The sequence below is a fragment of the Alosa pseudoharengus genome, unplaced genomic scaffold (assembly GCF_046254945.1).
Source record: "Alosa pseudoharengus isolate Yale_2024_CS ecotype anadromous, Long Island Sound unplaced genomic scaffold, YU_APseudo_1.1 YU_APseudo_1.1_scf_11, whole genome shotgun sequence".
Lineage (NCBI taxonomy): Eukaryota > Metazoa > Chordata > Actinopteri > Clupeiformes > Clupeidae > Alosa > Alosa pseudoharengus.
This window is the reverse complement of record NW_027468576.1, coordinates 33539121-33562937: the sequence shown is the minus strand read 5'-3', so window position 1 is coordinate 33562937 and position 23817 is coordinate 33539121. Positions and strand designations below refer to the sequence as shown.

Below are 23817 nucleotides of genomic sequence, written 5' to 3'. Positions count from 1 at the left end.
TAGCTTTCAGAAAAATATAGTGAGAATTTCCCCCCCAAGTGGTAGCGACGACCCCCTGTGGCTCATGGACTATATGAGTGTCTGTGGGTTTATTTGTGCTGATAAGACTAAGAGGCTGGCACTGGTAGATTTATACCAGTTCAATATTTGTGATGGAGGGATGGATTATGTTTGTGACTGCCTGTTCAGTCCACTATTTTGTGTCAAATACAATTGTTTAATGAGGTGTTTGAAACTTTTTAAAACTTTTTTTCAATAATATCAGCCTGTGCCTCAGTCTCAACCTTCTGTGCCTTGTACACCATGTATCCTCTTACATCATGCTGGACAGGCTACTGTAGGCTTTACAGAACAAAGATCCCAAAGACACATACGCTGCCCAAGATGACATCATAAAGAGCACGTCTCGGAACTGATGCAAATTTTTCCCTTCATCTTAGCAGATCTCACAAAAACCTATTTACCTATTTTAAACATATATACATTGAGGAACATTACTGTATGCTGCAAGCTCCAAAGTCAACCACACAACTAGTTAGCTTTTATGATTTTTATCTACTTCCATGATTATAATGTGTTAATGTAAAATGGAATTCTTCTGTAGTTTAATTATTGATAGCTTTGTCATATGTGTAAACCATATGAGGGTGTGTGTGTGGAACTATGCAGCTTCAATAGTATATTTGACTTACCTGGTAGAAACATGATATATCATTTGAAAATAAAGACATCACGGATGTCCTTATTTGTGATTGTCCTTGAGCCATGCAACCTTCTCTTCATTTCATGTTTACCAAGATGGCATACACCTTGTCCAAAATGCCTATAAAATATGCTGTTGCTTCTCACTGTCATCAGTTTCCAGAAGCTGTAAGTCAGTCTCTTATCAGTAGGTGAGTACTAGCTTCTGTATACTTCTCTCAAACCTTTAACTTTTGCAGGTGTGTGCTGAGCTCTTGATGTGTGTGTATGTTTTGTTTTTAGATCAACCCAACATACCAATGGGGATTCTGCCAATTCTCTCGATCCTTTATGCTCTGTTTGCCATGGGCATGGCAACAGGTGAGAAATATGGGGGTACATTTGTGTCACATTGATTCACTAAATATGTGGTATTTCTGGTATTCCATAATGTACCATTCTTCTTCTTCAGTCTGTGTATATAATATAACAAACTGTAAACAGATATGACCAAGGCACTGTCATCACCAATCACTGCAGTCTAATATTGTATTTATATCACTGATTAGACAAGATTGTAGCAACATTGTGGCAAGTTAATAGTGTTCAGCCAAGTTTACAACAGACATGTGACTGTTAGCATCACGCTACCATTAGCCTGTCACTGTTATCTCTCTCTCTCTCTCTCTCTCTCCCTCTCTCTTAGATGCGGTAGCAGGTGAGGTCCCAACTCCACCTAGCACTCCTGGTAGGTCATTTCAACCACACCACTGTATGTACAGGCACATGCTCTTGAATGACTCAAATGCAATGACTATCATGATTATTAACACACATATGATTTCTAGTTAGCTGTAGGCTGTTTGTGCATTCCGCGATCTCTCACTGTTTGGTCTTTGCCCATTTAGAATTGTCACATGAGATGGATGCCACTCTTGCTGATGCCTTGGACAAAAGTGAGGATGTTACTACAGGTGAGACCTTCAGAAACTGGAGGTTGTAGTGACAAAATGCGTGCTGTCATTATTCTGTGTTACTGTATGTTTATTATGTAATCCATGTACCATGCTGCTGAGGGGTTATTCCATATTGCTGCTGCTTTGCCGTGTTGAGGTTGATTTTCTGATGTCTATGTCCCCGAGCGCCGCTGTTGTAGCAGGCAGCTCACTGCGCCGGGATTAGTGTGTGCTTCACCTCACTGTGTGTTTACTGTGTGCTGAGTGTGTTTCACTAATTCACGGATAGGGATAAATGCAGAGACCAAATTTCCCTCACGGGATCAAAAGAGTATATATACTTATACTTACTTATACTGATGTGTTTCCAGACGATAACCAGGAGGAGGAGGTGATTGATGCCCTGGACGGTGATGATGAGGACGGTGATGATGAGGTAGCTGAGGCTGACACTCCAGGTGGGTCCTTCAGAAAAGAAAAAGAAAAAAGAATTGGTGTATTTTCTATACTGGTCACTGGAGCTTTTGCATAAATAAATATGTCCGGTATACCCTATAGTGATAGTGAATTTACTGCAGATATACAGCAGTATAAAGACTGTAGGACTGCAATCGTAATCCTGTCCGTTATGCACAGTTTAAAGGAGCCTCTTGCAAGCTGTTACTGTTCTACACTTATGTCTCTGCAGTGCCCTTGGGATTTTACCAGGAAGTGACTGAAGGTCTTGCTCTGGATGACAATCCAGGTGGGTCCTTCAAAAAAAGGTCACTGGACCTGGAAGTAAATATGTTCGGTATCCTCTACTGTAGTGATAGTGAATTGACTAGATACACAGCAGTATGAAGACTGTAGGACTGCAGTATGAAGACAATCTTCAATTGTAATCCTGTCCGTTACGCACATTTTAAAGCAGCCTCTTGCAAGCTGTGACTGTTCTACACTTATGTCTCTGCAGTGCCCTTGGGGTCTGACCAGGAAGTTACTGAAGATCTTGCTGAGGATGACACTCCAGGTGAGTTCTTGTGTATCCTTGACAACATTACCAAGGCTCCGTCTTGTGATCCAGTTTGTCTTTCTCCCTGTTGTCATGGACTTCGTCTTTGGAAGTCAAGTGTTATCAAGTACTTGAAGCGATTCACATTTTATAAAGGCTATGTGTTAATAAAATAGGGAACAAATAATTTCACTTCACTCACTGTATTAAGGGATCTAGTAAATGTGTGGAGGATAATGCAGTTGTCTGTCTCTGTCTCTAATGTGGCTCTTGAGGTTGTTTTTTAAAGGAGCCGTCTCTTTGCTGTGATTTCCCTACAGTGCCAGATGAGTTGACAGAGGCCTTGAGTGAGGCAAGTAGTAGTGGATCAGACATGACCGAGTCTTCTGGTGAGTTGCCCTGATAGTACTGAAGCCATTTTTCTGTCCCAAACTACATTTACACATTGTACTTACACATACATTGTTTTGTGTATACATCTGTGTGATGCCAGCTAATTCCAAGGCTCCCATTGTGAAGAGGGTTGTGGGTGGGAGAGTGTCCGGAGTGAACCAATGGCCTTGGCAGGTAAGTGACGTACAATATACAGGACTGCAGTGTCTGCAGTATTCTCTCTCTTCAGTCTTCCCATAGGACAGACAGATCTGGTAAGATCACTCTCTTTTTCTCAGGTCTCTCTCCAGTACAAGTCTGGCAGTAGATACCGCCACACCTGTGGAGGCGTTCTGATCAAGAGGAACTGGGTGCTGACCGCTGCTCACTGTGTGAACTCTAGGTACAGTATATCAGTCACAGCAGAGATTCTGAACTGGGCAAAGGGCTCCTTCGTTTGACTTATACTCTGCATGATCCCCAAACATTATTTATATTATGTTTATGGTTGTTGCTATAAATTATTCTGTCATTAATTCTATTATGAAAATTTGTATTTTTTATTATTATTATTTAGTCTGACTTTAACCTGTTATTTTAGATGTTAATGTAATGTTTATTTATGTCCTTGTCAGTCGTAAGAACCTTACGTGTACATATAATGAGTTTGACAAAGTATTGGGGTTGGTGGGGGCGGTAGTAGCGTAGTGGCTAAGGAGCTGGGCTAGCATGCAGTACCCAGAAAATAATACATTTTTTATTACCTTATGTGGTACCATAGGAGCAGGACCTATCGTGTGGTTGCTGGTGAGCATGATCTTAACAAGGTAAACTGCAGGGAGCAAAACCTACGTGTCTATCGCATCTACAGTCACCCTGGTTGGAAAAAAAATGTTGCTTCTGGGTAAGTATTATCGGCCTCGCCTAGTTGAGGTATTATCTGATTCAAGGTGTGTGAATGTGTGCATGAAATTGTAAATTTGCATTGTCCTTTAGAGTAACCTGAAATCCCACAATCTTAAAATAAATGCAGAAAGCATGTAGCTAGCTATGAATCCTTATGTACATTAGTTTTCACACAGGGCATTATTTGTTGTGTTACTAATAGGATTGATTTACTACAGGTCTAGCACCTTCCCATTCCAACACTTATGCAAAGCATCCAGGAAAATGCCACCATCAAAAATGTGTGTATGTTGTTTGCAGCAATGACATCGCCCTGTTGCGTCTCTACACGTATGCCAAACTGAACCGTTACGTGAAGCTGGCCACCCTCCCTCCAGCCAATAGGGTGCTCAGTAGAGGAGCTTGCTACGTCACTGGCTGGGGTCGGACATCTAGTAAGTGTGCTCCTAGTAAGTGTGCAAGTCATATTGTAACTGCACATTTAAGTATATTTTTGGGGAATTTGTATGCCTTTTAGCAGACAGGACAGTGAACAGAGAGACAGGAGGTGAGTGGGAGGGAGAGGTGGGGTGGGATCAGGACATGACCTGGGTGGGACTCGAACCCGGGTCAAGTCAAGTTAAGTCAACTTTGTTAATATAGCGTAATATGCATTTCATACACAGAGGTCATTCAATGTGCTTTACCTAAACAAGAGCAAACAGGAATAGCTGATGAAAGCATAGAAGGGCAATAGTCAAAGAATAGTTTAAAAAGTAAAGAATAATAATAAAAAGAAAGCATAAAACACACAAGGTAAAATCATTTAAAAATAAAGAATAATTCATAAGCATAAAAAACAAAGGCAAAAGTAGTAAAAAAGTAATAAAAGTAATAAAAGACAAGGTAAAATAATCAAGGCAGATTCAGAATTTGTAACTCAGTGCAGTTAGGAGAAAGCATCTGAGCATCTGGGGGGCAGCCGTGGCCTACTGGTTAGCACTTCGGACTTGGGTTGCCGGTTCGAACCCCGACCAGTAGGACCGGCTGAAGTGCCCTTGAGCAAGGCACTTAACCCCTCACTGCTCTCCGAGCGCCACTGTTGTAGCAGGCAGTTCACTTCGCCGGGATTAGTGTGTGTTTCACCTCACTGTGTGAGACCAAATTTCCCTCACGGGATCAAAAGAGTATATATATTTAGAACAGTTTGGTCTTAAGTCTAGATTTAAAACTGGCTACAGTTGGGGCATTTTTGATGTCATCCGAAAGTTGGTTCCAGAGCTGAGCCGCATAGCGAACGCGGGTCCCTGTGGGCACTTGAACTTGAATGTGGTATGAGTGTTGTAGCCACTTGTACTGTAGTACAACACCCCCGTAACTGCACAATTACATGTGTATTTAAAGGCCCTTAAGAGTTTTTTTTACCTTAAAATAAAGCTTCCAAAATCATTTTGATGGCACATAACCTCATAACATGACGAACGGCTCTTCTGCCATTATCTTAGCGGCCCTCTATAGGCGATTACCAACCTAGCAACTTTCTGTGTTCGGGTAGGAACACTGCCCCCCTCCTCCAAAAATGGAAAATCTGCTATCCTACAGGAATTCGGAGATCTCTTTCTACAGACTGCTGTCGGTGCATTCCCATTATATTGTATCAGAGTTAAGTATGTTCATACACTCTTAAAACTAATGTGTTGAAAACAACACAACTTGCTTGGCCAGATAGGGACTACACGTTTGTGTTGTTTCAATTTTTTTATTTGTTACATAATATGTGTTGAAATAACACATTCGTTTTAAGAGTGTACTTTGTAGCAAAAGATGCATATTTCGTTTGTTTTTTATTGCGCTTCTCAACTGTTGGGGGACCCCGAGAGCAAATCTTCTTTAGTGCTGCTTTAATAGTCTGATACAACATGGGGTAACAATTTGATATGTGGTATTTAAAGGAGTGGTCAATATCGGGTTTGTGTATCAACAGTGCATTCATATCATATCATGAGCTTTTACTGATAAAATGCTGTGCTATTTTGGGGTAAAATGTAATAAAGCCAACTTGTGTAATAATGTAATGAGTGCACTGGTCACAAATGTCACATTCTCCTTCTGGAATAGAGGGTGAACTTTCCAAAAGATACACTATTTCTGACCCCTTCAATATCACAAACTTCAATCAGTTACGAAGAAGGTCAGATTAACTTTTCATTGGCAGTAATCTATTAGCATGTCTATTGTCTACATCTCTAGCATTTAACAGCAATGCTGTCCTATAATATACCTAATGTATTTAAGGCATTTCCCAATTGTAATGGTTGTCTAAAAGAGTTTTGTTTTCTTAAAGGGGCCATATTATGCAAAGCTCACTTTTTCTGTGCTTTTGTACTTCCGTTTGGATCTCTGATGCTTCTACAAACACTCCAGGTGCTCGTGGGTTAGTTGAGAGAGATTGATCTCAGAAACTATGCGCTTCTGTGAGCTATAGTCAGAAATCTCCCTTATTGAGACGTCACAATAAGGGAAATTTGAATATTACTTCCCCCAGAGCCATATAGGGCGATGACTACCCACTCCCATCTGAAAATTCTCACCCACTAGGTTAGGAACTTCCTGTCGAAGATCCTCCATTTTGATGGTAGCTTTTCGTTTCCAATTTTACGCACCTGATATCGTGTGCAAAAGTTCCTACTGAAACCAGTGCGAAATGGCTGCTGATACAAACGTAATTGAAGCGTGTTTAGAGACGATTTTTGAAGAAATTTAAGTTCGTAACAACATTTGCTTTAAACCTCTGCAGAAGTTATGTCTCATTTGCCTAAGCAAAGGCTAACCAGAGATGGCTACAAAGGCAAACTAAACACCATCGTTTTGGTTGTTAGTCCGTTGTCGGCAGTATTTTTATGAAACACCCAGTACATGTGCATACTCACATGGTCTGCCACCTCTCCGCGATTGACTATTGAAAAATGATTTGTTCGAAATCAGAGACATTCCCCCCGCCCTATTTTACCCTGAATCCAGGCATATTCCTCTAGACTAGTAAATGATATCCCGGCGGCTGTAATTCGGCCATAGGTACGAGGCCAAAGGCCATATACTGGAAGCGACCCAGGCCATCCGGTAATAGGCAGCCAATTTCACAAATACTTTTGAATACGCTACATCAACTCTACTGGGCTTATATACCGACCCAAATAAAGTTTTACCCATTGTCATTTAACATTGTTAGGCCATGTTATACATGCAGGTGTCTGAATTGATTCTGCTATGGTTATTGTACTTAGCAGACGTTTCGGCTAAACTCCAATAACTTGACTATTAGGAAAATTCAAACAGAACCGTCAATGACGTTTGTCACAGATTCTTTATTATTCCTGCATAACAAATTGGATTTCATCACTGGCAGTCGGAGGCTTTCTGGTGGAGAATCCTCCATCACCGTGTCACCGACATTGACTCGTACTCCCCTTAGACAGAAACCACCATGCTACCCGTTGACGTAAACATGGAATCGGTTCCGGAGTGGGGCGTGGCCAAAAACAGGTCATTTGTATTTAGGGCAACAGGCCCCAGAAACAGCCTATTCTGAAAGGGACTGAAACTGGCAAGAATGGAGCTGCTGATAATGTGTAATCTGAGGGGATGTTTTTGCCAACAGCTTCAGGGACATGTTTTGTGCAACCCATAGGTCTACTTTGACTTGTTGAAAAAGAAGTATAATATGGGACCTTTAAATGTCTTTTTCTCTATTTCTGTGTACAGCCAGAGGCAGAACCTCGAACGTGTTGAGGTACGCTTACCTGCCTATCGTAAACTACCGTATTTGTAGAAGCAGAAGCTGGTGGGGACGCACTGTAAAGTATTCCATGGTGTGCGCCGGGGGAAATGGCAGACAATCATCATGTTTTGTAAGTATTCCCTCTTACTGATAACAGGCGCGCGGGAACCTATTTTTGACCAGGGGTGCTGAATAACAAAAATAATGGATGTCCGACTATTTCTCCCCTCCTGGACATGTTTCGGATTTTGACTGCTAAATACGTCATTTTAGTGCGGTGTGCGGGTGATAGAGAGAAGTTTTAGAAAAGTCCTGGGCAGCCACAAATTCCAATGTTCCGCGACAGCAATCAGAAGCCACCTCGCCCACCCTAACCCCACAGAAGCGCACTTGACATCATTAGCCTATTTCAGTATAGCTAAGGAAAATTACTTTTCTGATCGTCAAAACCACCAAGTGTGTCGTCTCCACAGCAAGTGTCCTAATAATTTCTATCTTAGCGACTAGGATAGTGAAATGATTTCACTAGCTATACATTAATTAATTTTGCAAAACTGTAAAACACAATTAAAGTTTCTTTCAGCTTATCCATGCTTTTTTGAACGTGTAAATAGCATATAATATGTAGACCTATATCAACCGTAGATCGCTATCACATAGGCCTAGGCCTAGCTGAAACCACGCTATGGTTCTTACAGTAACTGACTCACGTTCACGTTGATCTCTATAACTGTTCATTTTTAGCAGGCTATATTCGAACCTATCCATAACCCTTTTTTGTTATTTGACTCATCATTTCACATACAAAAATATAAATAATGTCAGACAGCGAATTAGTAATTATTTAAACATGTAGGCCTATATAATATTTTTTTTAAATATATCTCCTGCCAGCAGGGGGTGCTGCAGCACCCTCAGCACCCCCCTTCCCGCGCCCTTGACTGATAATAATAATAAGCTTTATTTGTATAGCACCTTTCATACACAGAATGCAGCTCAACTACTGAACTTTATAGGGAAAATAACACAATGCCACTATGTCAATCTATTATTGCCTATAAAAAGCATATACAATAATAAATGTAAATGTGACATACAAAGTTAATTACTGTATGTCTGTCCTGTTACAGGGAGACTCCGGTGGTCCTCTGAACTGCTACATTGGGAGGAGATGGGTGGTCCATGGACTGAGCAGCTTTGCGTCCGGCAGGGGATGTAACACCGTGAGGAAGCCATCAGTCTTCACTCGCGTGTCTGCCTTCACATCCTGGATCAAAAGAGTAAGAGCTTACATGTACCATAGCATATCACCCCAGGGTGATTAACACACACATACACACACACACACACACACACACACACACACACACACACACACACACACTTTTCCCTATGTTGCATGTTAGTTACTCAGTTATTTATATATCAGGATTTTTGTGTACTTGTTGTAAACTAATTGCTTTGTATATTTGGTCTCTCTAATGCTGTTGCTCTTTTTGTACTCTTCAGGTTGCTGGATGTTAGATAAGTCAAACATGAAGACTATCTGAAGACTCCATTCTGGTTCTTTCTCACTCAATTATGTATGAGAAGTAGAAATAAAACTGCATTGCAAAGGCATCTCTTTGTTGAGTTGATATTTTAAAAGGCAATATGTTCTTCTGCATACTTTTTTCCTTTGAGCGTGGAGCATGCAAATAATATCAACAGCAAAAACTGGCTCTGATAAAAGCATGCTACCTGATGGTGTCTATTAGTTGGCAATATTATATACTAGCCTGGGTGAAGCCAGACGGAACAGCAGGTCAGTCTGGAAAAGATCCCATTGACACCAGTTTCCGCATCATGAAATACCCAGAATACAATCACAATCGCGTGCATTCAACACAACCGATGGCTGCGCTGAAGGCGACAGGGCTAAACTGATATGGATGTGTATTTTCTTTACAACTCAGTCTACAACTGCATTTATAACCATTGTTTACCAGCAAAATGTGTTTGCTGCACTTCTGAAACGATTTGGAGTTAAATTTCATTGCTGGTTGCGCCCTGGAAGTTGTAAAATTGGAAGTTCGGAAACAAGTGTCAATGGGATCCAGACAGAGCAAATTCAGATTTGATAACAGGTTCGTCTGGGCACCCTAATATTATATGAGTATCATCATTATCTTCTCCAAAAAATAGTTCCGACATAAGTTTTTAGCACATTGGCATTGCCAAGCAATGAATACTATAACTCTTCAGCCGAGTTGACTGAAAGAGGCTATTTCTCCACAATTTCACCAAGTTAGTCACAAGGAATACCGCGGCAGTTCACAACAACAGTAGTGGAAATACAGATTTGTGAGATCCCACATTCAAAAAATATAATGGACTTAATAGCCACATCGACTAAACAGACCTGTAAAATATAGGGATTTGGGTGAAAGTCTTGAAAAAGGTTGCTCACAGAAATACTCAGACTTCTTGAAGTGCAGGGGCAAAAACAACCATGTTTAGGGGCAGCTGTGGCCTACTGGTTAGGGCTTCGGACTTTGGTGAAATTGGTACCATGGTGTAACATTGTTAACGTCTTTAAAGGTCTATCTATCTGGGTATACTGTGAACCCAAATGTTAATACATATCCTTGCCTAATTCAAGTGGGTATACTGAGATGGTGATGCTTTTTAAGTGGGTATACTACGTAATCCTGCGTATGACGTAGACTACACCGATGCCTGGGACTCGTTGCTAAGGGCTGCTTACATCTCGTGATAGTGTGACTTTAAAAGTATTTTCAATCAAATGAATTGAATAAAGCAACATAGCAATAACAAGGTGTGTTTTACTCAATGTATAATCTATAATTCTGCAATACAGATACTGCCATGTGGAGTAGCAGAAACCAGTATTCAAAGACTATAAATAACCTGGTCTGATGATAAGAAATAAGATTGATCTATTTCTAGACCTCTCTTTGGGGATTGCTAATCACAGCTGAAGCCTGAATCAGTTTTTTTCATTATTATTATTTTTAAGAAAGATGATATTGTTATTGATATTTTGCGCAAATAATGGCCATCAAAGCAGTTTTTTGATGTGTTGATCTCAGGGATGACTAACACTAGTGATGCAGCAGTCCTCTTTGTTTGCACAGTAGTCCAGGGGCTAACGGGCTCTGCAGAATGTCTTTAGGAAAACACACCCCTCTTTCCTCTGGTTTAAGACAAAGTGACAGAGACTGGCTTACTTACTTTCTTAATCTTACCTTACTAGTCACTAAAATGGATTGGGCCATCCCTAAAACAAAATGTATGCACAGTGATGATTGCTTTTTAAAAGGAACAATATTTTTAGACAAAGAAAATCCTTGTAACAGTATTATGATAGTATCACTGTAAAAAAAAATCCGTTGATTTTACGGTGAAAAACTGGCAGCTGTGGTTGCCAGAATTTCACCGTAATAAATACGGTACAAAAATTCTGTTATTTTTACGGAAAAACCCAGCAGCTAGATTACCAGAACTTTACCGTAATAAATACAATAGAAAGAATTCCGTTATTTTAACGGTGAAAGACTGGCAGCTGGGTTGCCGCAATTTGACCGTAATAAATACGGAAAAACAATTCCGTCATTTTAACGGTGAAAGACTGGCAGCTGGGTTGCCGCAATTTGACCGTAATAAATACGAAAAAAAAACAATTCCGTCATTTTAACAGTGAAAGACTGGCATCTGGGTTGCCAAAATTTTACCGTAATAAATACAGTTTAACCATCTCTACATTTACGCTAAAATGTATGTTGATTTTACGATTAACTTTTGTTTCAAACACATTTTACTGTATACATTAACTAACACCCTAACAAATCCGTCTGAACAGTCTCTACTACTATTTTACCTATCCTATGTTTACCACACAAATCAACCATACAATTAACAGTTTGGTGAAAAAGACAACTTTATTCCTAGAACTTACAATCATCTATGCCCTAATCAGTTAATAAGCTGTTAGTTGGCCATTCTGCCCATGTTGTACCAAAATGTCTTGTCAAAAACAATGAGCTTGAATAGAATTACCAGGAATACCTCCCTTCTTACATAGTAATTAGGCATAAGTCCACAGATTTCAACAGTCTTATGGCATGGAAAAAGTCCAGGTCTGCAAAACTTTGAGATGTTTCAAAGGTGTTGCCTTTCTGTGGCTTGTGAAGTCAAAAAAGGGACAGTACTGGACATCAAGAATCTACCCTGGCTTGTAGGTGTGCCGAAGGAGAAAGGTCAGCTGCTTCAGCCCTTTCTGGCGCCATTGAATGGATCGATCAGGAACATCGGCATAGGAAGAGAAAACAAAGGCACTTTTAAGTCATATCTACAACGAGTACTGGTAGAATAAAGCAATTCATAAATTTACTGTCACATGCAATTGCCACCAGCTCAGTAGGTACATAGTTTATCAGTTAAAAGTTGACACATTGCTGGGGTGGAACCTGCAGAATATAACAGATAGTAACAAAACCCCAAGACCCCATAACACAAATGATTAGTCTCACCATGGACTGCTACTGCCGAGCCAACCAACAGGCTTCATGTGTATCTTTCCCTTCTTCAGAGGTGAGCGGGACATTGGCTTGGTCTGGCAGGAGTGAATTGATGAAACATTATGAAAAATTATGACTGACACAAAGGAACATAGTGGGAAAATAGGCAAAAGGTAGTAGACAGCCAGGGCTGTAGTGGAGACTAAACTCAAGTAAACACAGTTTACCCCTCTCAAATTTGAGTTTATCCACCCCTCGATAGAATTTATACATGAAAATCAACTTAAAGTGTAACATCGGCGAACTTCGATTGTAGGCTCTATGTGTGCATGGGCACAAGTCAAAAATTCGGTCAACGAGACAATTACGTCCAAACCCGTGTCTTCCAGTAGTAGTGTTCTACTCACTTTCAGCTATATTGCTTCTATGGGTGAACTGTGGGCAAGTGGGACACACTCACAAAATGTCAATCTATAAACACTTAGAAATTCAAGGTTTCTAAGTGATTATAGATTGGTTTATAGAAGGTTCAACATTGCATAAAACTTTGTTCAAAGTATTATCGGGGTCTCTACATATGAACTCGAGCATAGAGAACATTGTTTGAGCAGTTTATAAACACCTTTGTTTCTGAAGACTGCACATTTATGCAAATGTGTGTCTTTAGAAAAAAACGTTTTAATGAACTCTGTGTCTACATATGAACTTGAGCATAGAAAACATAGTTTGAGCACTAACCACTAACAAAATTAGCAACATCTTACCTTTAATATTAGATGACTGCCAACTTGAATAGCTGAGGAAAAGGGGCTGACCTGCAAGGACGAGACAATGTTAACTTTCACCAATATATCACATTGTTATAACTTACAAAAGAACTAGATTTGCATCATCTTTGACATGTTGCCACATGTGGCTGCTAAATTGTATACAATGTGAATGAATGAAAAGTCAAAACAGAAAGTTTTCCAGCACACCTTAGACATAGCAGCTTTATTTGGGCCTGGGTCTTCCTTGAACACAGTGATAATTTCTGGCAGAGAGGGGACTCAATCCTAAGTCGACCCAGTCGTTCGTGCTGCTGCTTGGCAGGTCAAAAGAAAATTTAGGGGTGAATGGCACACAAACTAGATAGAAAAAAAAATGTAAAACTACATTAGCAAACTTATTACATATTATATTACATTACATTCCTTTACTTATACAACCAAGCATTTCAATTCAAAATGTTCATTTGCTACCTGACAGTTCTTAAGTATGTCTAGCTTAGCTTTGAATAGCAATCTGTAGTTGACTTGACACAGCAGTATTGTCTCAACTAAGAAATGTAAAATGCATTCTATTGACTTACCAGCATAGTGGGCCTACAGGTCTCCTGTGTGTCCTAGCCCTCCTTCAGGTGTAAGCAGGGTGTTGTGTCCTGTTCTAGATGGTCTGATCTGGAAGAGGGGATTAACAGGGGATTGATGAGACATTAGGGCTGATGCAGTAGGAGCAAGATGTAATGTTGGTGGACAAGCATTACAATATAAATGAAAGCATAAATGATCAAGGCAGAGACAAGAAATCAGGGATACTTACCATGGTTGGCGAGAGCAAGAAAGAGAGAGAGAGAAACAGAGAGACATTGCATACCTTTTACATATACTCATCATTGGTTCCATAGTTGTTCTAACCAAGTAGTAATGAGAATGAACCATCTACAGTTCAAAAAAGACTTACCGAATTCATGCTTGCTTTTCTTTTTGGAAATACAGCGCCAGTTTTTATTTTACAATTGGAATTACTGCTTTATCGGAATTTCTGTTGAACAGTTTTACTTAATTTACTGAAGAGTTCAATCTATAACATAAAACTGGACATTTAATTTTTACTAACCTGTACAATGACAAAACTCTTCATCAGTTAACATTTCTGTGGCAATAAATTATCACTGTACCTTGTTGATACCCTGTTGAGACAAACCAATCAAATATATACATATTAAGTCCTCAGCAATGCAATGATATTTCTACCTTTCCCTTACACTCAACAGACGAAGCACTTTGCAATGCACGCCTTAGCAGACAGAACAGCTCCACAAAATGTGACTGGAAAGCATGGCTAAAACGAGCGCGAAAAAAAAACCTCCTCCCCAAACGTTCAGAAACCCTATTCACCACTTCACTTCTAAATAGCCTACTCCTAGTAAAGAAAATGTAAAAACTTACCTGTAGACGTATCTCCCAACATACCTGCAACATAAAGATTAGACAACGTTAACTTGCATCAAAGCAATACGATTTCCAATGCACAATTTTCCTGTTAACATTAGCCAAAACTATGCTTTAACTCTAGCAATTATCCAATTACTAACTGTAAAGGTCCAAACAATGAATGTATTCAATAAAACATGTTTAACACCTAATGTACTTCAACGCCAAAAGTTTCGCCTGGAAACATAAAGCAAGGCTAAATGACTGGAACTCCCGTCAAGTCATTTCAAGCTTCTGTGCACAATGAAGGGATTAACGTTAATAAAATGGCGTTCTCAATCAGAACTCAGTTAGATATTTCACACTGAGACAATTGACATTCCAGCTCAGAATATAGACTTTATGACTGTAGAGAAAAACGGTGTAGACTAAGTATGATATCTCCGTTGTATTACAAGTTAGAATCGAAGCACAATATACATAATCTAAGGTAATGTTGACATTAATCAAAGCATGGTCAGAAATCTGAATGCTAGCTGGCAATTTTGTCATAGGCTAACGTTATCCTACAACAGAGATTCAGATAAGATAAGATAGTATTTTATTCATCCCGAAGGAAATTCTAGACGTAAGCCATTGCAAACACAAGAAGCTTAGAATTGCATTACTAATTAATACTTTTAATCAGATTGAACTCTTCAATTTATTAAATTGTCGTTTTCATTACTTACCATCTCACAAATCACTGTCTCCTTCGCGAACAAAATGGCGGTTGATATTTGGCCATGTGGTTTAACTAACAAAATGCAGCGCCACCTATAGGCTAGCTTGGGGAAATACCTTGGGGAAAATTCAGTGATTTAATGCACATGGACATAGATGGCTAATGCATATTAATTCGTTAATTTACATACATTATTATATTATATGTATAAATCAAAGAAGGGTGCTTAGACAATTTGATTCATCCATTAGACTACCTGCAGTGAATTTTACAGGGGTAACCAGTATTTTTTACAGAAAATAAAAGCAAAATATTAATGTGTTTTGTTCTATGTATTATGTCATATTTCTAATGGTAAATCAGACTATTTATCCGCCCTATAATGCACTTCGGCTCCCCCTTCTGAAGTTCAAAAAGACCAGCGAAATTTCACCTCGGGGCGTGACAGCCAAACCGCTAACCTTTTGACTGCAGTGTCTAGCCAGCCCAGTGGTGGCAAGCGAGCTAGTTCAAACGTTTAAGTACTTCATGAAGATATCCAGGGGTCTTTATGCCTTGACTAAGTTGATGTTGCTTATAAACAACAATTCATATTCATAGAAACAACAAGATCAATAAGACATAATATATTTCATACCTGTGTTGCAGCATGTAGCCTAGCTGTCTAGCTAGGTTTACAATGCAATCCAATGTCCGAAATTACTAGCAGTTCGCTTGTCAGCTAGCTAAAAAGTTTCAGTGTTTAAACTAACATATAGTGGTCTATTTAGTGGTGTATGTGCCCTGACTAAGTTCGTGTGGCATATAAACCACAATTTGTGTTGATACAAGTGCCAATGTTCGTGTAGAAACATTTTAATCACATACAAATGTTCGTGTTACAGCTCAGTTAGTCTCCGCCATCTTGGTCAGACTTTTTTGTAACTCCCGCCTCCAAACACAAACACGGGACCTGATTGGTTCTGGAATGGTCCTCATTTCGCCTGCCTCGGTGATTCGCTGTCATTTCGCCTAACCAGGGCGAATTTCATCTCCATTCAACCTCAATGAGTGAAGCGAAATTTCGCCATGTGGAAACCGACCGTTAGATGAGGGTAAAAGCGGGAAAAAATTGTGTGCTCCCTGTTTTATATAATATGGCATGTTTCTGTTGTCTTAACGGTTAATCAACGTATTTTCTATACAAAAAAAAGGTGAAATATATGGTTCCAGCTGGTAAACATATTTACAATACTTAACTGTTGTAAGAAATGTTTTCTACCGTTTCTAAGTTTACGGTTTTGTACTGTTGCAATTTCACAAATTTTCACCGTAAAATCTACGGATATTTTTTACAGTAATAGAGGGGCACTCTCTGAGAGTGCAGATCTCACAACATTAGCGAAAGTGAAAACAAAATGTGAGTTGGAAGCGTTCCACCATTTGATGAGTTCTTCCTTGGCCCATACATCTTTCCAATAGTGTCTACGCAATCCTACACAGCAACAAACCACACTACAGTACACACACAGCCTCCTTGGTGGAAGTAATAAACAGTTGAAACTGAACACTTGCTGTGGATCTATGATTCATACCCTGTTCATGCAGCCAACCTTCAAACCAATAAGGTATTTATTTTCTATTCACATGCTTTTTTCAGGTTTTGTGTTTTCATTAATGAGATGAAAACATCCACACATAATGGAAAATAGTGGAAAAATCAAAAGCTCCCTTTAGGATTTCTGTTCCATTGTTTTCTCCTCTCATGTCCAATTTCATGTTCACAAAAACTTTTTCAGACATTCACTATCAGTATTTTTTTTAATCATTTCCATCTGAGAGACTTTTTAAAGGGTCTACTGAAAGAGCATAGGGCTTTCACTTGCCATGATTGGCTGGAGGGAGGCCGTCAGTAGACAGGAAATTCTGGTCATGATCACTCCAAGCCCCTTCACTTGTAGGTTGTTAGCTAGAGCGTCAACTGTCAACAGAATTGTTCGATCTCACAAATTGTGCAGGCAAAAAGGGTAACGCACAAAATCCCAATAAAACTGTGAACAAAGCCATTCTAAACTGCTCTCATCCTCAATTAGCCTAATATTAGACATATTCAATTGGCAGTCTGCTTTGTGTCATGGAATTCTTTGCCTCCATCCGTCCCTTAATTCCGTATATCGGGACACCTCGTGGCTGTTATCCCTTACTTAATTCTACCTTTGTCAGTTTCATATCAGTGTTATCACCACCATCACTGCCTCGTTGAATTACAATACTTCAGGGGGTTGTGCTGTTTCTGTGCCCCTGCTTCCTCCAGAGGAAAATATTGATGTTTACAACATTCTTGTCTTCTTGTCAGACATAGATCACCTCCTACTGAATTCTGCCCCGTTTCTCCTGAAGCCCTATGATGAGTAGAAGACTATTTTAAGAACAAGACAATAGGCTATTTCTTTGGAGATGAAAGGCACTCATTTTGACCTGGCGCATGGCGGAAAACGGGTCATTTTCTTGGCGCAACGTTTACATTTATATTTTGCATGTCTCTTTTTTTCTGTGCGCTGTCAAAGGGAATGACAGATGCCATTCTCATTGGTGTACATGATGTTACGCTCAAAACACATTCATGACTCATTAAAAAACCTAGAATTGCCTTGTTTGAACCTTGTCAGCCCAACGTTTGATAACAAAAACACTCCCAATGTGGACTGGACATCCCACTACATTTAAATAAGCTTTTCGCCAGTGACCATGCGTTTTAGACTGTCATGATAGGGCCCGAAGTTACATTCTTTCATTGATGCTGAGTTCATTGTGTCTTGGAGAAACAGATCAGACAAAAAAAGATCTTATTTTGAATGTTCCTTTCCACTGGGTCTGTAGTGTGACACAGCACTTACACAACACGCCCCCACTGGATTGGTTCCCTTGCTACCAATCTGTTGGTTTATAACCAATAGAGGGAGCATGGTGTCCAGTGCTTGGCGTGGCCTTCCAGAATGCAATGCTGTCAGTCATTTCTGCAGTGGAAGCAAACGTTTCTGGTGGCAGTGTTCAGTTTATTTTATTTTATTTTTTGAAGTGGATAATGAGCATGCATGTGTATCACCTGTCTGAAGGACTTTTTTAGAGAACCCCATTGAAAGTGAAGTTGCTTCAAATGATCTACCTGTAACATGGACACTACTGTCCTCCTCTGGCCTTAGAACCATGCCATGTACTGCATGTCCTATGGTGAGATGTGTAACCATAGCTGTTTGCATCACATTTTCCAGTTAATTAATATATTTTATACAATTAAAATGCTAGAATATGCAGATCATAATTAGGGGTTGTAAGAAAGTTACCTGTAATTTGTGTGTCCTACAACTAAGCTAAAACAGAAAGCTAGAATAGGAGTCTGTGTGTGTGTGTGTGTGTGTGTGTGTGTGTGTGTCTGTGTGTGTTGGTGTGTGTGTGTGTTTGTGTGTGTGCCCGCATAGTACACCTTTGAAGAAGCCCACTGCCCCCATCTACAAAACAACTAAAGAATAGGTTGGTCCTGGTCCTTATATAACAAGTTCAGTTTTTATTAAACAAAGCATTGCTGATTTTTAGAGGTTTCATGTAAAGGATTGAGAACTTCCTCGTCTGTGCGCTGATCCATGCACTGTAGCATGGTGTTGCGAGGTATAAAATCAGCCAAATGTTTTGCCCAGTTCATTGAATCAGTACTAGTTTGTGCAGTTTGTCGGTAACACATTGCACATACCGTGTATAACAAATTAGAGCGCAGGGTATTAAACTGACTTGGCAATTAAATAAGTAAATGTCTTGCTTAATATCAAAATCTGAAGCATTTTGTCATAAATGGACCAGGGCCTGAACAAGACTAACCAATCAACACTTTCTCCTGCTCCTCAGATTGCATTACACACAACACAGAGCAGTAGCATGAAAGAGAATGACCGTCACAGAATAACCAAAGCAGCCTTGACCCACACGCAGCCAGCCGGATGTTAAGGATGCGGCTTGATGGAGTAGCGCTTTCCTCTGGCAAACCCCACGGGCTTTGGAGAATAATAGAGCAGCATCAGAGGCGGCAGAAGTCGGAAGTTGGAGATGTTGTTGCTTTAGTTTGAGGATATCCATGTATGGTCCTGCATAATGCTTGCACACTTCTCATTCTGTATCTTTTGAAAGAAAATCTTTGAACATATTTTAAGTATATATACTATATATGATCCCTGGAGGGAAATTTTATGTGATCAATCTTTCATTCCAATCACTTCCTTATCCCACTTTTTTGCAAGGACAATCATCATTTCTCAAGCTAACACTGACATTTCTTACAGTTACTGTTACAGAAAATGTGTAATATATGCGTGGAGGCTATCCTATGAGCTTTTTGATATACCTGTAGGCCTAAATGAAACCTGGTGCTGCTGGTGATATCGAACAGTGCTGTATTTCTGTATATTAGTGCTGTAGTGTGTTGGTATTTTGTTGGCTATGGCTAAGGTAAGAGCCGCCATCCACACCTTATACACCTTTCTATTCACGTGACTAACACCCAATGCACTACACCCCCAAGTGGCTAAAAATAAGTAAAACCCAATAAACCCACAAATAATAAAGGTGACTATAAATGACTCTTCGAATAAGGCACAATTCATTTCTTAAACTTGAAATCCTGATATATTTGTAAAATCTATATCTCACTGTCTTATCTGTCATCTAAACATTTACCCATCCAGCACTGAGTCTTTCACTTCTCATACAAGTAAGAGGCTTCCTCTAACCAGGGACAATGATCTAAAACACAAAGACACCAATTTGACCCTAATACCTTACTGATTGTAGCATCCGTGCTGTAATGATGCAACAGACATCCTGCAGGGCCCAATAGTGTATTTGTGCATATTATACAAATGTCTGTGGGTTTGTGTATGTTTCTCCTTTATGTTTTTGATGGTGGGTCTTAACCGCAGATCCACATTTGATGCGATGCAATGTACAACATAAAGGACTATTTTGAGCACTTGTGCCACTGTTTATTTGTATCTGTTATACATGTGCTCTCTGCACTACAGGGACAAGACACGATTTAGACAAATGTCTTCATTCCTAAAGATGTCAAAACAATATCTATAAGTTTCCAGATCAAATCTGTGTTTGGTAAATTAATAAATGTAATAAATTACAAGAGGTATTAAAATTACATCAGTTTGTGTCAGTAGACCAATTTAAAGGTATGGGCGATATGGCTGTTTTCTTGCTTTTTTATCACTATTTTTACTTTTCTGTTTCTATCTTACTTTTTTTCCATTTTGTTTGGCTTTTGAATCGTATACTCTTCTACTGTTGTTTATTATTTCCTTGTTGTATGACTGTAAACTCGTGGTATTGCTGTAAAAGATCTTCCCTGAATAAACAATGGTTGTCAATGATGATGAAGTCACGTGTAAAACAAGGCTGTAATCATGGTATGCCTTAAGCCTTTCTATTTGACCATGGGATAATATTCCTTGTTGTAGGAAGGTCATATGTCACACAAGATAAACTTTTCTCTGATGTCAGTGTTTAATTTTGTCACCAGACTTGGTATCAACTTTGTGTGTGCGTGTGTGTGTGTGTGTGTGTGTGTGTGTGTGTCTGTGTGTGTGTGTGTGTGTGTGTGTGTCTGTGTATGTGCTTGCATACAGTACTTGTGTTTTATTACCTAAATTAGCTAAGTAGTTTATTTTCTTCCTCAGGTCAGTCAGGTTCGCACACAGGTCAACTTTAAAAAAAATGGGACTGGTAGCCTGGCGGGGCCATTAATTTGCCGCCGCTAGGGTGCGTCTAGATTTCTAGGCTATGGGACTGGGTGCTCCTTTGTAAAAACTAATCTGTGACTCTCATGTAGCAATATGTCAAACTCCACACTGTGACATCTTGAGATAATGTTGTAAGAGGTTCCTGCAGACTCTCCAGGTAGGCCAGGTGAATTATGTGTTTTGAATGCCATTAAATGCTCCCTGTGCTCCAATGCAATTGAAATAAATGTGAAGTTTGAAACAATGTCCATTTTAATGGCTACAAGCTGTGGCTGTTTTGCACTGATATCCATAGAGTGCCTGCTGAATCTGAGGAGAAAGTGACTGATGGTCTTGGTGAGGAATAGTGAGAAATAAACACAAACCTGATTTCCCCTGTGATTGCTAATATTCGTTGGACATGTGGGACAATAGAATTGTTCAGCACGTTGTGCTCCTTTGTGGTTGTGGCTGGTGTCTGAGCAGGGGAGACTGGCTTTGGCCCGGCCACAGTCACACTTGAGGAGGCCAATGCTGACACTGCAGGTCAGTTCCTGCGAGACCTTTTATTTCCCAACCCCCCATGTTTATTCTTGTGAATTATGTAAGGACACCTCCTGTTTAAAACCCTTTTTATGCACTATACTAAACCACAATACAATACAATACAAGAACATTGATTAGAGAGATTGTGCAACATAATACATATTGTGCAGAAAGTATTGTACTTGCAGCAAGATTAACACACATCACATACATTTCAGGAAACCATAAATGTCATTATAAAATGGAAGTTTGGGAGGAGTGTGATGAAATGTGCCATGCCTCCTTCTCAAATCTGTCAGGTAACTTATTTGCAGTCTACCTGCAGAAGCCGCAGCATCGACTTAACTCTTAACGCTCTCAACCCACCACCTCCCCTCACACCTCCTGTCTTCTGTAATTATGTAATATGAGCACTTTGTGTCAAAAAATCACACACCTTCTTCTCTGATTAATAGCTCCGGAACTATTCGTCACAGCGAGATGAAACTTTTTATCATGTCCCTCCACCATGGTTCTTATGTTACCAGAATGTTTGTCTTTTTATTATTTCAAAATTAAAATCAAATCAATGCAAGTATTACATCAAATGGTGGCCTAGACTCATTTAGCATGTCTGAATGGCACATACAATGACCAGGATAAATCCGTATAACTAAGGCAGTGAAAATGCCCTGAAAATAGGGCTCATGAGGTAAAGAGTAAGGGGCTGTATGCCAGGATCCTTGACTCCTGCCTGCGCAGTTGACTCCTGCACAATCCTGCAAAACACCTCAGGATTCTGGATTCTATTGCAATTTATTTATGCAAATTTCAGAATGTGAACTAGTGAACTTCTTTAGTGTTAAGAGTAGGATAAAGGGGAAATGTATTACTGAGAGCATATAAAATATAGTATGCATATGGACTTTCATTAACCCTGTGTATATTTATGATTTTAAGTACACGCAACATTGCCAAAGAGAAACATACACAAGGACACTTCAGATATATGCTTCATATGTTCATCTACTGTACAGTGTGGTGCAAACTCATGTCAAATTGATATTATTATGCTTTTTTACTGAGAGAAATGCACAAGACATCCATGAGCATGAAGTTTTAGGTGGCTGTTTGATGGGCTTGGGCCCCCACCGTCGACTTCAAGGCAGTGCTGCCACCGTCTACACAAGTTAAGGCTTGAACAGACTCATATTTTGGGTGTGATGATGTGTTCCTTCAGCCTTTCTATTTGATCAGTGATAATATCCCTTGTTGTAGGAAGTTCATATGTCACATAAGATAAACATCACTAGGATGTCAGTGTTTAATTTTGTCACCAGAATCTACAGTATATCAACTTCGTTATGTGTGTGTGTGTGTGTGTGTTTGTGTGTGTGTGTGTGTGTGTGTGTGTGTGTGTGTGTGTGTGTGTGTGTGTAAATGAGCGACATAGGTTCTTTTCATCCTCTGTCAGGTTTGCACTCAGCTTAACAAAAGGTACAATTAAAAAACATGGGACTGGGTGCTCCTTTGTAAAACTAATCCGTGACTCTCGTGTAGCAATCTGTCAAACTCCAGACTGTAACATCTACAGATAATGTTGTAAGAGGGTCCTGCAGACTCTCCAGGCAGGCCAGGTGAATTATGTGTGAATGCCATTATAAATGCTCCCTATGCCCCAATACAATTGAAACTAGATGTACCGCAGAGCAGTACAAAATATGACCGCTGCCCAGTCCAGCATATTTTTTCCACAAAAGTAAATCACGCTTGTCAAATTGTGTTCATTTCCTACTTTGTTCCTTTTTTGTGTTTGTAATTGAGTATGTGCAGAGTGTGTGGTTGTTTTTGTGTATGTATGTGTGCTTCTGTGTGTGTTTATTGAGTGTGTGTGCCTGCATGTAAGTTAGTTTTTTTGTGTGTGTGTTTGTGTGTGTGTGTGTGTGTGTGTGTGTGTGTGTGTGTGTGTGTGTGTGTGTGTGAGTGTGTGTGTGTGTGTGTATGTAGGTGTGTTTGTGTTTATGTGTTTGTGTGCGTGTTTGTGCGTGTTGTGTGTGTGCATGTATGTGTGTGTGTGCATGTGTAGTGTGTGTGTGTCTATGTGTCTTTGTGTGTGTGTTTTTATGTGTGTGTGATTTTATGTGTGTGTGTTTTTATGTGTGTATGTATGTGTGTATGTGTATGTGTGTGTGTCTTTATGTATGTGTACGTCAATAAAGCACATCAGGGAACCACCTACTCTTTGCGATAAGTGCCATGGGATCTTTAACAACCATGGTGAGTCAGGACCTCAATTTAACGTCTCATCCAAAGGACAACATCTCCTGCAGTACAGTGTCCCTGTCCAAAAAAATTGGTTATGAGTCTATCAGAATTAAATATTTTTGAGATAATTTGTCTATGAGTGTCTGTGGGTTTATTTGTGCTGATAAGA

The 23817-nt window shown here is 39.7% G+C and overlaps 1 protein-coding gene and 1 long non-coding RNA gene across 7 annotated transcripts; one reads left to right on the top strand and one right to left on the bottom strand.

Moving 5' to 3' along the window:
* The first annotated feature begins 852 nt into the window (after positions 1-852).
* Positions 853-9286, top strand: LOC143116481 (elastase-1-like). Its single transcript, XM_076277678.1, has 15 exons — positions 853-893; positions 985-1062; positions 1388-1429; positions 1590-1655; positions 2009-2095; positions 2326-2382; positions 2593-2649; positions 2952-3020; positions 3125-3198; positions 3303-3406; positions 3785-3907; positions 4210-4343; positions 7651-7796; positions 8797-8946; positions 9176-9286. Exons 2-15 carry the CDS (start codon positions 1002-1004, stop codon positions 9188-9190), a joined length of 1185 nt encoding a protein of 394 aa, XP_076133793.1. The 5' UTR covers positions 853-893; positions 985-1001; the 3' UTR covers positions 9191-9286.
* Positions 9287-11600: 2314 nt separating this feature from the next.
* Positions 11601-14144, bottom strand: LOC143116480 (uncharacterized). 6 transcript variants are annotated; one of them, XR_012985798.1, is made up of 6 exons: positions 14065-14144; positions 13538-13620; positions 13164-13267; positions 12951-13001; positions 12199-12281; positions 11601-11945 (listed from the first exon to the last, which is right to left on the bottom strand). It is a non-coding gene; the product is annotated as an uncharacterized LOC143116480 (long non-coding RNA). The 6 variants fall into 6 exon arrangements; XR_012985797.1 differs by lacking the exon at positions 14065-14144 and adding an exon at positions 13909-13944; XR_012985796.1 differs by lacking the exon at positions 14065-14144 and adding an exon at positions 13768-13902 and having other exon boundaries at positions 13538-13625.
* Between the last annotated feature and the right edge of the window lie 9673 nt (positions 14145-23817).

Excerpts from the sequence above, each read along its gene's own strand:
- LOC143116481 (XM_076277678.1), top strand. The coding sequence starts at position 1,002 with ATGGGGATTCTGCCAATTCTCTCGATCCTTTATGCTCTGTTTGCCATG. Across the intron at positions 1,430-1,589 it reads AACTCCACCTAGCACTCCTG|AATTGTCACATGAGATGGAT; the intron begins GTAGGTCATTTC and ends TTGCCCATTTAG. Across the intron at positions 3,908-4,209 it reads AAAAAAAATGTTGCTTCTGG|CAATGACATCGCCCTGTTGC; the intron begins GTAAGTATTATC and ends TGTTGTTTGCAG.